Below are 13404 nucleotides of genomic sequence, written 5' to 3'. Positions count from 1 at the left end.
GGGTCACGACCTGTCCTCGGCCCCAGACAAGCCGCCTGTCTGGACCAACCTGGGATTAGTCCAGCCCCAGACACTGGTCACAGGTCAGCTTGGGATGCATGCTCCCTGCAGTTCTCACTTAGGCTTTTAGGTGGAGGTTTGCATTTCCTGAGCACACATCTGTCGTTGCCCTTTCTTCATTAGGCAGTTTTGTGCATATATGTGTTTGTGTGTGTGTGTGTCCACAAACTGTGAAAATCAAATGTTCCAGTACAGAATGTCCTATTCAGCTACGCTTTTTACCGTACGCTCCAGTTCAGTTTGTCAGGAGCTAGCCTAACAGCATGGTGATTTGCATGTTCCGCTGATACATACTCGACTGGCTATCTAATCTGAAACTGCTGACTCGTACTGGAAAGTCATGCAATGGGACTGGGACGATGAAAAGCATTTGTTTTATAGTAAAAACCTGGTGCGCCGCTAAGACAATTTGCATTAATTGCAGGCCTGCTCTGTGGCTCATTCACTCTTTGACTTACACGCGCTAGTGGTGCCTCTGGGTGGCCCAGGTGGTGCTGCACCTGTTCTCATGAGAAATACAGTCCACGAGAGCACCCCAGGGTACAAATCTGGCCTCCTCCCCACTCTCATCTTCATCACTCACGCACCACACTGTATTTACTGGCAGTGGCAAGAGAGGCTTTTCAATAAATGATTTGTTTGAAGAAAAAGCAAATGGCCTACTGTTGGAAAGGAATGACATTTTGATACTTTTGTACATCACGGACTCATGTTTCTGTACATCCTCAGCTGTTTTAGGATTAAAAATGTTCTGTTTTGATGCTTGTTAATCTCCTGTTGACTTTATTTTCTAGGATTTACGGAAACAGGTCGCCCCTTTGCTTAAGAGCTTCCAAGGAGAGGTAAGCGTGTTCTTACAAATTCATATTGACAGTGGTAGGCATACATGCTCAAGTAGAGTATTTAAACAATGCATATTATAAGACCTGTTTGACATTTATTGAATGTTCCTGCTCCCACTCTGTCCCCCTCTTTCCTTTTAAACCGTCATTTCTTCTCCCCACCATCTCCTGCTCTTTCTCTTGCCACTATCTCATTTCCCCTCTTTCCTCTCCGTCTTTGCTTCGCTCTGCTCTGCTCTGCTCTTGATTTTCTGTCCTATTCATGAAGTCTTGTTGCCCGAGGGTGTGTTTAAATTGCATCCTGCAACAAAAAAAAAAAAAAAAGAAGTCGCCACAAAACCCCAGCTCTAGCCAGTCACAACTCACTGCCGCTATTTCCTCAGACCTTGTGTGTCTGCATTATTCTGAGGTTATTTTTCTTTTCTTTTTAATGATCTGGTGAATCGTGAACCCCGTTTTCCTTCATTGTGGCATGTTTATTTACTTTCAATTTAATGCTTCGCCCTTAGTTTGAATGTATGTGGACCAATAAGAGGTGACCTGTGTGTGCATGTGCTTTATCACACTCCTAATGTTCGCCTCCATCTCCTCCTCCATCATTTTGGCCTAATTCCATCGTGACTCCTCCTTACTGGCAGCCATGCATTTCCAGTTCACTCCCATATGTGAAAGTCAGAGGGTAGGAGTGGAAGCGGCTGGTTCAGACTGGGCCTTTATTTGGGGTTGGAGTGGGTGGGTACACACAGACGCGCACACACACGAAGACACGCACATGCACTCGAGCAAAATCATCTCAATAGATGGTGACAGCGCTGCTTTGCTACTGGCCATAGAATATTACAGTTTAACACTGGGTTAGTTTCCATATTCTTGTGTTAGAGCAACAACCACAGCCAGTGGTTATGTAAAAATGCTGTCATTTATCGTGGTTTCACCACGTTCTGCTGATGATCTGCAGTCTATTTAGAGAATAGAAACAGCAGCAGTATAATTGGGGCTTTGTCAGCTGTTTCCACCATCTTTATGTTGACACACCTCGACAGCGTGCGCACCAGAACACGCTGAGACGCACAGTGGGTGGTCGCGGAACTGAGTAAGACATTATCTTATGATTATTGAGATAATACTGTACACCCGCGCCAGTCTCAAAGCAGCCCATCAATCAGGCGACTATTCTGCGCGCTTGCATGCCACGACATGAGTTGCCCTGAGAATGTGTAATTTTAGCCTGTCTTTGTTTGCTTACCCCGCAATCCTTTGATCAAGGACAAGACAGCAGCAGAAACCGGAGGGGTCCTCTCAGAGTCCCACAGTAACTCATCCGAAAGCAGTTTAACCACGAGTGTGAACCTTTACTTAGTGAATGTGGAGCTCCGATGGAGCAATAAAAAGTTGTAACCCAGGAACTTGGAGGTCTCTATACTTTGTTTAGTCTTTGTCATTGAAAGGTGGATTCCCTCGGGTCATAATTATTACCAATAACAGAACAGTTTCCACAAGGCCTGAGTTTGGTAAACGGGTTATGTGTGTGTGTGTGTGTGTGTGTAGTGCATGCTCAGTGTTTCTTGTTGGTCCATCGATCAGATAAGCTTTTCCATTATCCAAGGCTTCAGTCTCTGCTTCCCATAGCCTCCCCTTATCAGACTCCACTGAGGCCAACACACACACACCCACACTTACACGCGCGCACACACACACACAGGTCAGCCTGATGCCCTTCACACACTATGGGTTAGATAGGGGAGCAAGGCAGTGCTGAGTGATGGTGGCACAAGGTGCTGACGTATGTACCTATGGGTTGCGTGTGTGTGTGGATGTGTCAGGGTTGCCTTTTGCAATTGTAAGCACTTCTCATCGGTAACCCACTGATACTGGTGAGGTATCATTTGTGTCACTTAATTTGTTGTGCTTGGGTTGTGTGTGTGTGTGCGTGGGATGGGGGTAGGGGAGCATGTAATAGCAGATGTCACTGGGATTGGTTGAAAGAGCTGCAGTTTGGAACAGCAGGGTTGTATTTGCAAATCCTGGGTGGTCTTCTAATAGCTCTGGTCCTGCAGTTAACCTGCCTTTAACTGTAGGGTGTGTCCTACATTAAATGTCTATTTCCTGCCTCCCATGTTGGGCTATATAAAGCTGCTGTACCACTGACCTTGGCCTAGTCATTGTACAGTCATACAGCTGGTTTTCTTCACCGCTATTGGCAGATCTTTTCTGTTTTTTTTATTTTTTGCTTCTTTTTAAAAAAAAAAGTATTTGTGTCTGCTTCTTCCTGATCACATGATTGTGTTGTGGTTCTTATAATCTTTTCTCCACACACGCACATACATTTCCAAACAAGTTTAACATTGGTTTGAAAGAGGTATTAGTACTTAACATCAGTAATCTTCCATTAGTGGCCGTGCATTTGAGTATCCTGATCACTCAGTGTCGCACAGCACTTGAAAAAGGGCAGAGGACATGATGCAGGATGATGTGAGGATGAGTTATAATAGCGGAGTTGTGCATTTGTGTGTGTGTGTGTGTGTGTGTGTGTGTGAGCGAGAGAGGGCGATGGTCGGATTGAAGAGTGTGACGGAGAAACATGAGAGAAAGACTGACGCTGAAAAAGATTGAGGGAGAAGAAAAAGAATGACTCAGAAAACATGGAAGTGACAAGAGATAGACTGCGAGAAAGGCAGAGAAATAAAAGGGGGGGAAAGAGGGAGGGGTGCTGGCACCAGCCTACTCAGGGCCAGATGTTTTGCGGCTAAAAAACTAGAGATGAATCAAAGCCATGTGAAGAGATTTATTAGGTTCCCATAGGAGCCCAGGCAGTATTACATGTAGCCCGCTCTGTTTACAGTGGCAAGAACCCTTAAACCACCCATCAACTACACTACTGGCTTGGCTGGGAATGTGAAGACTTTATATTTGGACTTATACAGGCTTTTGTCTTTATTCCATTTTTCTCCGTGAATGCGCTGGAGGAGTTGGAAGAGAAACACAAGCCTGTTTAGTCTGTGTGCGTGAGCCAGAATAGTCAGCTGTAGCTCTGCCCAGTACAGTAGCACCATCTGAATGTCTTTATTTGGCATCTGTTTCCCTCGATTTGGACTTGATTTCAGATGCATTTCGCCTGCTCTGTCTGCTTCTCATATTGAAGTGTGACACAGAGACTATAGCAGAGCTCACTGCCTCATGTTTCAGCATTGACAATACTGTAAAAATTGCTCAGTGTGATTTTAGAATTAATCTCTTATGGATCCGTCCTAATGCTGTCCATTTCAATAATATCGGTGATGGAATGCACGCCGTGCCCTCTTGTGTTAATGGCTACATCAGTAATGGATCCACACTGTATTGCTGCTAAGAGCTGACTGAATAATCTGCCCCTGCTGTGGCTGGAAAGACTGAGCCAGCTGTTTAATGATGTCAGCGTGCTGGAGGGGAAACGAACACACTCCCGCACACAGGCACGCACACACACACACACACACACAACACACCGACTCACGGACTTGGGCACACTCACTCGAGGACGGACAGACGCGGACATGCACAGGCGCACGGCAAACGAAACGCATCCGTCAGCGGCTGAACAGCTGAACTGGCTTTACTGGAAGGAAACGCCAAAGCAGCTACTGTCAAGATAACCCTGATCGCATGCAACATACAAATGCATAGTGAGGAAAGACGGGTATTTAGACTTCTCTTACTGTGAATTTAATGGGCCTTTCTCTAGAGCGAATGGATTTTACCCTGAAACTTGAGTTGGTACAACTGATTATTAATGTTGTTTCTCATCCTTGCAGATTGATGCCTTGAGTAAGAGAAGTAAAGAAGCAGAGGCCGCCTTCTTGAACGTGTACAAGAAATTAATCGATGTCCCAGGTAAGACCACTTTCAATGGCTGTGCTCTATGTTTGTGTAAGTGCGTCTGTTTAGACACATCCTCGAGTTGAAAATATGATCAGGACACCCCTCCCTTATGCATGCCGAGGGGCCCTGGCTGGAGAGAGAGAAAAAGCACGACGCCGCCCCTTTGGTGCTACTTCACTGTTCATCCACGTGTGCGCGAAGCCTTAATATGTCCCTGCAAGATCTCATCCCCAGTAGTGCAGCTTTTAGATGGTCTTAACAGAAGGTGCGCTCTGTTATGGATGACAAGTTCGCCCACGATTGGCTGCACACATAGGCAGGCACGTTCAGAATAAAGAGCCAAAGGAGAGCTTGAGAGAAGACACAGTCACAGTGCTGCTGGTTGGAGATTTTCAGCTGTGTGCGAGCCCTGGAGAGGCCGTGTATGTAGGAATGAGAGGAGTTGAGTTCATCTATAGCGTAAGGAGGTCATCATATTCCCACATGGATAGACCTACAGTAATATCTTTGGATTGTACTGCTCCCAATAAGTCAGCGCCAGCTCTGACGGGGCTATTCTTAACTTGCAGCGAGACAATGATGTAATGCCTGATGCACACACGCACACAGACACAGGCCAGCCTGACTAATGCAGCAGTCTTGAAAGAGGAAACAGTGTGTTTTGTTCTGTCTTCTGTCAGCTGAAGGCCTGGTTAGTCAGCCCAGTGTGCTCTGCTTTAGATTAAAGGTGTCTGGTGAGAGCATTCAGCACCAGTGGCCCACAAGTCAAACTGCTTTTAACGGGTCGTACAGTTGATTTAAAAGAGGGGGTGGGGGCACAGTGAAGGACAAAAGTTTGATAAGAGGGAGAGAGAAAGTTAATTTCCAAGGACGCCAAAACAGATAGGAGTCTAAATTCAGAGCATACAGTTATGTTACTTAGTATTTGTTTGTGCTTGTGTGAGACTCTGTAAGTGAAAACGCGTGTTTATGTAAAGGTGTGTGTGTGTGTGTGTGTGTGTGTGTGTGTGTGTGTGTGTCAGAGCTTAGCCCTGCATGGTGTGTCACCTTGACAGCATAAAATCAGCATGAAATTCCCCAATCGTTCTCTGCTGATCTCTCATTAGCATAGTTAAGATATCTAACTGCGTCAGACATGAGACACACACACACACACACACGCACAGCCCTTACCCCCAGCTGTAAGCTGTCAGTTCCTCTTATCTGTACAACACACACACATAAACACACACACGCATAAACTGCTCTTTTAGCTGGCATGCTGATGAGCGTCGCCTGCGTCTCTTGGCTGCCTGTCACCAGTCTGCCACCCATGAGCACCAATCAGATGTGATTGGCCTGACTGACAGGCCTCTCTTCATCACACTGACAGTTAACCCTGCTGCGTGTTCAGAGTTGTTGGTAAAATGCTTGTAGAAAGTCGCCTTTCTTCCTTCTCTGTGTGTTTTTTAATCTGTTATTGTCTGTTTTCACGGCTCCACTTCGTCCAGCTGTCTGCTCCCACGTTTCCCTTCTCTTTGGCTTTCAAGCTGCATCACAGTGAACACTTTAACTGATCACAGCCCAGTAATCTCTCACGTTAATATGTCTCATCTATGTTAGTGTCTGCCTGGATCTTCTGGTATCTCTCATCCAGTGCTCTTGCTGTGTCAGCAGTTGACGCATCAGTTGTTTTCTTCACATACAAAGCCGGTGTTTATCTCATAACAATAGTTTCTTGATACAAACGCTGATAGTGTATCATTTAATAGACTTCACGGGGAAGGTTTTGTTGATACAGAATGTCAAAACTAACCGTGACCTTTCGGTCTGTAGTTAACTCTTGTAGCAACTATCTTTTTTTTTTTTTCTAATCAGCAGTTGTGTTTCGCAGTCAGATCAGTCTAACTGGTTGAATTCTTCTTTTTTTATATATATATATATATATATATATATATATATTTCAGCGTTAGTTTTTGAGAACAATTGAGCCAATAATAGCATATTGCTTTATCAAATTAGTCCATTAAAGGTTAATAATTAAAACTCCTCCACAGTAAGATAAGAACAGTTTTTTAACATTAACCATACTGGAGAGTATTTGAACATATACTGTAACTTATATACAATGAAAAGGAGTGGGTGCACATTGTTCCATCGATCCTTTAAAATACACGCAGCTTCTGCTGATTATTTACTAATGATCAAATAGCGAGGTATCAGATTATGTTGGTTCTACAAATATGGTCAAACTCTAACCTGCGGTATAGATGCATCAAAGACTCTAGATTTAACCTACTTTGTCATAACATCTCTGGTAATTAGGATTTGTTTTGGTTGTTGCTGGAATCATTCATTCTCCACAGCGAGATCAAAGGTTAGGGTCGACTCCAAAACAGCTGTCCCGAAGCCGTTAGATTCATTACCTTGCTCAAGGACGCTTCACCAGGGCAAACGCCCGCTCTCAAAGTGCCTTGACCGCGGTTATTCCCGGCACGCTACGCCACCTCGCCGCCCTTGCTTGTCTAATCTGCTTTGCAGTGTGTTTAACACGGTGTGTGTGTTTTCTCTCCCAGACCCTGTACCTGTGTTGGAGCTGGCTCAGCAGCTGCAGCTGAAGCTCCAGAGGATGCACGACATTGAGACAGAGAACACCAAACTTCGAGAGACACTGGAGGACTACAACAAAGAGTTTGCAGACGTTAAAAACCAAGGTTAGAGATACGCAGGTGCACACGCTAATGACTTTCAGGAGGACATTGATGTCTTTCAAACAAATCCTAATCTCACGTCTGGGGTTTTAACCTTTGTGGAGATGAGCAGTTTTATTGTTTGAAAGCAGTTCCCAAAAAATAAACAAGAGACTTTGTGCGAGAGCGGCGTGCTGCAAAGCAGGACTGTTGCAGTATGTGAGAGTTATAAAGCTAATAACAGGAAGTTATTATGGCAATAAGCAAAGCTGTTGCTGCAGATGAGAGGAATGGTGGCTGTTAATTAGATTTATAAGTTACTACAGTTCTTTTACCGCTTGCGCACTCTCAATGCAACCCGTTTTTTGTCATCCAAGATGGCTGCACATTATAGTTGTTGGACTTTCAATTTAGCACAATCAAACATGAAATAAAGTATATTTAGAGCTCACACCATAATACATTGAAGAATACCTGGAATTCACCGGAGTTCACGTGGTTTTACACATAACGATTTAATATTTTCTGGAATATTACCAGTCGGTGGTAGTAGTGTGAACAGACATGCCTCCAAATCAGGACCAAGCATTAAACCTGGTGATCTTGCCAGAATAAAATAGAGCTTTTGTGACACTGATAACCCGGTTTTGAAGCTGATTCCACGCATAAGTAGCTCCATCTAAAGCAGAAGTAAGTAAAATATTCTGAAGGCTTTTAAAGAAGCTGCGTTTTAGAGAAAATCGGACCTCCTGTCAGCGAGAAGTAGATGGAAAAAGAAATGTGTAGATTTAACCGTGGTCATGAAAAGAACTGGAGCAAAATTCTTCTTGTGTCAGTCTGAAAGAAATACTTGACACATATGTGCCGCTGCACTAGAAGGATACTGTTGCCATTACGGCTGCTGGTTGATATGTAAAGACCTTTTAAGTGCAAATATAAGATTAAACAATTCTTCCTCGGCGCTCTTTTCAAGGCTCGAATCCATATTTGAACATATTGGATGACTCATGCATTTTTCAGAAAGACGGCGCATGTACAAGGTTTTACATTTTCAAACAGATTTTGAAGAGAAAAAAAAAAACAAGAGGCACAGTTTCATGAATAAAAAACGACAGGCTACCTCAGGGTAAAGAAAGATGGAAAAACTGACAAAGGCAGAGAGATGAGTGTGAAGTGGTAATAAAAGTGGTGCAATTTCTGTTGAAAAGAAGGAGTGACTGAGCGAGCAGGGAGTGTTTTGGAATCTCCCTCTTCCTCAGCGAGAGTTAATTGGAACAGCTCGATACCGGCAGGGTTCCATTCTGCCATTGATTTTCCTGTTCCCTCATCCTTTATCCCTTCTTCCCGCCTCAATAGATGGGGGATATTTAAACCCCAAAACACACGGTGGAACTCCCACTCCTGTTAAACACACACATGGACCCGCCCGCACACTTGCACACGCACACACACCGAGACACACGGCGTGCAGAGGCCATTGATCCCCGCAACCTAAATGTTTAAAGTTCAGTTAAGCAGTTAAGGGGTAAGAGGGCTCTAAGGGGACTCTCCTCTATTGATTATGTGTCAGAGCAGCGAGACTGGAGTTTAAATCACACGCGCACACACTGCGCTAAAAGCCCTCAGTCAAAGGCAGCAGGCAGCATTGCTCTATATCATTGTCTCACTCGCTTATATCTTTCTGCGAGAAACACACACAAACACTCTCTTAACACGCGCAGAGGCCTGTTTATTACTCCAGTTATGTGCTAGATTTATTTCAGGCTGCCCCATACAGAGCTCAGCCGTCAGCAGGTTATGGGGTTTCAGTGCTAATGCAGCCCTAATGAATACAGCATATCTACTGCCGGTGGACGCTAAATATTCTGTACCAGTCACGGATGTAAAGATTAGGCTGGAGCCATAGGGGCCGGGGTCTGCGTCTGTGCTGACAGAGGCAGAATGTGGGATATTAAATGCTGTTTCTTAAACTTAAGCAAAGGTTAAAACTCCCCATCAAAAGCATCATCATCATCACTGCTGCCATTTATAACATACAGGAAACGGCTGCGGTCTGGTTTCTGTGTGTTTTTGCAAATTGCCAACATTTTTTATTCTTCCTTCCTTCACTCAACACTTGTTTTTCTGCCCTGACCCTTCTTCAGAGGTGACCATTAAGGCCTTGAAGGAGAAGATCCGGGAGTACGAGCAGTCTTTGAAGAATCAAGCAGAGAATCTGGCCCAAGAGAAGCAACTCCAACTACACAACGACTATGCAGAGAAGGAGAGGTAAACATTTGTCTGCTATTGATGCTGGGTTTCAACTGATAACTTGTGCGATATTTTGCCATTTTAAATCTCTAGGCCATTGTGCCCTCAGGCAAAACTTCTAAACTTTGAGTTTAAGATTTGAGACGTAGTAGAATTATTCAAAACTCAATAAAGTCTTTCTAACTAATACGCCTTTGAACCTCCTCTTTGAGCATCTGTGAGGTCAAATCAACTACAATACTGGCTCCAGTAATCAAATGAGTGCTTATTGCTTTCCTGTTGCACATGGAGGTAACCGACTGGATGTAATGTCATTTGGAATCAACACCTCTGATCTTGGCTTAGTATTGGTCAGGATATACCTCTGGAATCATCGCCAACACTGCTTATTGTGTCCGGAAACATAAAGTGAATGAGTGAAGCCCACCAAACGATTATGACGTCTTAACTGTCCCTTCATGTTGATTTACTAGATTACTTTCTTTTCAAGTAAAAGAAGCACAGGAAGACCGCGGTAAATGGCTCAGTAGTGCTGCTGCATATTTGACAAACTTAAGAAATGTGACGTGACTGCTCAGAATGCATTAACTTGTACTAACACACAAATCCTCTGATGTCCTTTCCCATGAGGAGGACTATTCCAAGTAAAGACAATTAAAGTAACTGCCTGAGATGGGGGGGGGGGCCATATTATTTCACTAAACATCTGGCGTGGGCTTCTTTTCTACCAACTTGCAGAGTTAATCCCGACTATCTTTATGGTAACTAGTTATGTTAACATGTTAACTTTGGGACTTTATTATCTTGGATCATACCTGCGCTCCCATTTTGAATGAATAGAATAGATAAACATTTGTGCTGCGTCTAAGTGGGGAGCTAACGAGGAGTCTCCCAATTAAACGATTAAATTCAGTAAAAGTGGTGTCTTCAACCATGATAATGTGCAGTTTTAGTGACACCATGCAGATATAATTATAGATTCACTAAAATCCATTCAGCAGTAATTTTATTTAAAAGGGACTCCATTACCCAGATGCAGCGAAAGCTGTTTCTTGGAAATTGTTTCTATTACAAATCTTAATTTTTACTTGATCGCAAAGATTTGTGTTGTATAATGTAGCATCACGAACACTAAGTTATCTCTTTTTCTTTCCCCCAGTCATGTTGTTTGCTTCATGGAGGGTTATTAAAGCCTTTTGGACTTGCAGTAGAAGATCAATTGTCCAACTGTATTTCCTGTACGTCAGTGTTTTATAGGCCACTTCCTGTCTGCAGAGAGCTGACTTCCTGTGTATGAGAGGGGGTACTAAATGGATGGCACCTCCTTATGCATTTTATCTTGCACGGAGTGAGGGAAGGCGAGAGAGAAAGATGAAAGGATGAAGTAGAGGGCAAAAAAATAGAGATGACAGGAGAGACAGATTGGCAGAGAGAGGGAGGTTCAAAGAGTGTCATAAAGACCGTCTTTGTGCTAGATTATTGATGTTTTTACACGCAGTGGCAATTTCTCAGCAGAGCCCAACTTTTTATTTGCTAAGAACGAATCTATTTTATCCGTGTGGTTTCTGTCGCCCCCTCCCCCCTCTCTTACTCAACCCCAGCTCCCCTCCACCCCCCGGGTGCAGCGTGCCCCAGTGGCCAGACATTCCTGCCTAATAAGGCTGCTTAATGAGGAGTGGGTTGTGTTGGGAGGATTTTAGTGAGGAAAACACTTCAGAAATGGTGGGAAAATAGAGAATAGTTAGAGTTGCTACAAAGTGTGAACCCAAGATTAACTGACTCACTGTCTTTTAACTGTGACTTTCTACTTCCTGCTCTCTCTTTCTTGCCTCTGTAGAAAACTCCAGGAGAGCCAGGACTCCATGTCCTCAAGGTTGGAGGAGGCTGAACACAAGGTCCAGTCCCTACAGACAGGTACCAACCCATTCTTTAGTGTTTACAAACCTCTTAACCGGCTCAGATAAAGTAAGCTTATAAGTCAAAAAGGGTTTGGAGTTGGCTTTAAATGAGTTTATTTTTTTCTTCAGATTTGAAGCATTTTTCTTAGAAATGTTCATTTATTGGTCGTTATGTGGAGGAAAGAAGACATTGCCAGTAATTAAGATAATCTGCTTCATCTGGGCTAGGTGGGTGTGGTTTCATTAAATTGACGGTGGCCCGGCAGCAACTTTCCCCTCAAATCTTTGAGAAAACCACAAATGCAAAAAAACGTCTCATGTGAAATGTCCCAAATTTGTATTTGTCAAAAAAGATAAAAATAAAGTGTGCGTTCATTTAGAGTATGAGCTTATAACGCATTGGAAAACAGATGTTGAGGAAAATATATCTCAAGATCTTTTTTTTGGCAGCTGACTGGAGACACAACTGACTCTTTTCCCATCTTTTCCAGCACTTGAAACAACTCAGGCTGAGCTCTTTGATTTGAAGACGAAGTATGACGAGGAGTCTACAGCAAAGTACGTGTCTTACTGATCTACATGTGTGTTTGCAGAAAACTTCTCCCCTCTGGCTCCTCCATATTCTGTTCGTGACATAAACGTCCTGTTTAGTGAATCTCCCTCCCTGGAAACTCCCCCCCCTCTCTGCCTAACAGCTGGAATGTCTCCCACAACGCTCAGCAACCTCCAAATCCCAGCATTACCCACGCACTGTAAATACTGACAGAGATTGTAATGTATTCTGCAGCCTCGGCAAAACATCAGAATAGACTATTTTTCGTGGCGTGGTTTAGAGGGCTGTGACAGATGGGGCCGGTGGTCACTTTGAGACCTCTGACTTAAAACCACACAGGTATTCTAACTGGACTTGAAAGATGAGGTAGCTTCAGTTACTCGAGCAGTGTGCATCTATCATTATTGATCTTCTGGTGGTGGCCAGGATGAGAACAGAAGCTTTTTCATGTCGGCACTCCTCACTGTGAAGTGGCACTTTATGACATTCACACTCCTCCTTCCCTCAGGGTTAGTGGTGGGAACCAGAACCACTCGAACTTCTTACAGAAAGCTGAAAAATATATTTCTGAGAGGAAACGGTGAGGATTTGATGGTGTTTTATTGATAATTGGTGGACCGCAAAAACACATTGCACTTTCCTTGAAACATGAACTCCTCTGCTAAATCCAAGGTTGTTAATAAAATGGTCAAGGGCATCCTGCCTGTATGCACAAAGTACAACAGAGTATCAACTTGGCTTTTAAAGCCCACCGCATCCCATCCCGTTTACTCTGCCCCTATCTCCGTGTCTCTCCATTAACAGTGTTGTGAAATTGATTGGCTGTTAAAACAGATCGATCCGTCTTCTGTCTTCCTCAGAATATTCTTTTCTTCTTTCCACCTCCGACACTTTGTCTTTTATCATCTACATTGTGCATTTGTGTTAGAGGAAAGGCCACAGGAAGATATTACATGCAGTGTAATGGCACTAATCAATAGGTTTCATTGTCTATCAGATGGCCCCTCCTGGCTTTTCTTTCTCCTGACTACATTGCACTTCTTTACTTGTCTTTGGGCTTCTTTCCCTGCGTCGGTCTCTTTATTTTGTGTCGAAAGAAAACAAATTTTGAAGACACTTATAGCAGACCCCCTTTACTTACAGAAGGTAATAAGCACATGGCCGCCCACATCCACACACTCACTCACTCTCTCACTCACTCGTGAGCCTGAGGCAGTCAGGGTCCTTGACTATGTGGCGTGCTGTGATCTGAAATTTTAATGCAACGCTTTAAA

General features: G+C 43.8%; 2 protein-coding genes across 12 annotated transcripts in view; one reads left to right on the top strand and one right to left on the bottom strand.

Annotated features, from left to right (window-relative positions):
• snrpa (small nuclear ribonucleoprotein polypeptide A) overlaps positions 1-13404 on the bottom strand; it is a 286754-nt gene that overhangs the window by 105070 nt on the left and 168280 nt on the right. The window lies entirely within an intron of this gene.
• cux1b (cut-like homeobox 1b) overlaps positions 1-13404 on the top strand; it is a 132087-nt gene that overhangs the window by 19303 nt on the left and 99380 nt on the right. For all 11 annotated transcript variants that reach the window (XR_011917128.1, XM_072392370.1, XM_072392369.1 and 8 more), the window contains exons 3-8: positions 855-902; positions 4694-4772; positions 7316-7453; positions 9574-9697; positions 11517-11593; positions 12069-12135. Coding sequence is in view for 10 of the 11 variants with exons in the window: in XM_072392370.1 (XP_072248471.1) it covers positions 855-902; positions 4694-4772; positions 7316-7453; positions 9574-9697; positions 11517-11593; positions 12069-12135 (533 nt within the window). In the remaining variant the exon portion in view is untranslated. The remainder of the gene's footprint in view (positions 1-854; positions 903-4693; positions 4773-7315; positions 7454-9573; positions 9698-11516; positions 11594-12068; positions 12136-13404) is intronic.

Source organism: Leuresthes tenuis, unplaced genomic scaffold, assembly GCF_036924035.1.
Source record: "Leuresthes tenuis unplaced genomic scaffold, fLeuTen1.0.hap1 SCAF_9, whole genome shotgun sequence".
Classification (NCBI taxonomy): domain Eukaryota; kingdom Metazoa; phylum Chordata; class Actinopteri; order Atheriniformes; family Atherinopsidae; genus Leuresthes; species Leuresthes tenuis.
The sequence above is the reverse complement of the archived record's forward strand: the minus strand, read 5'-3'. Positions and strand labels throughout refer to the sequence as shown.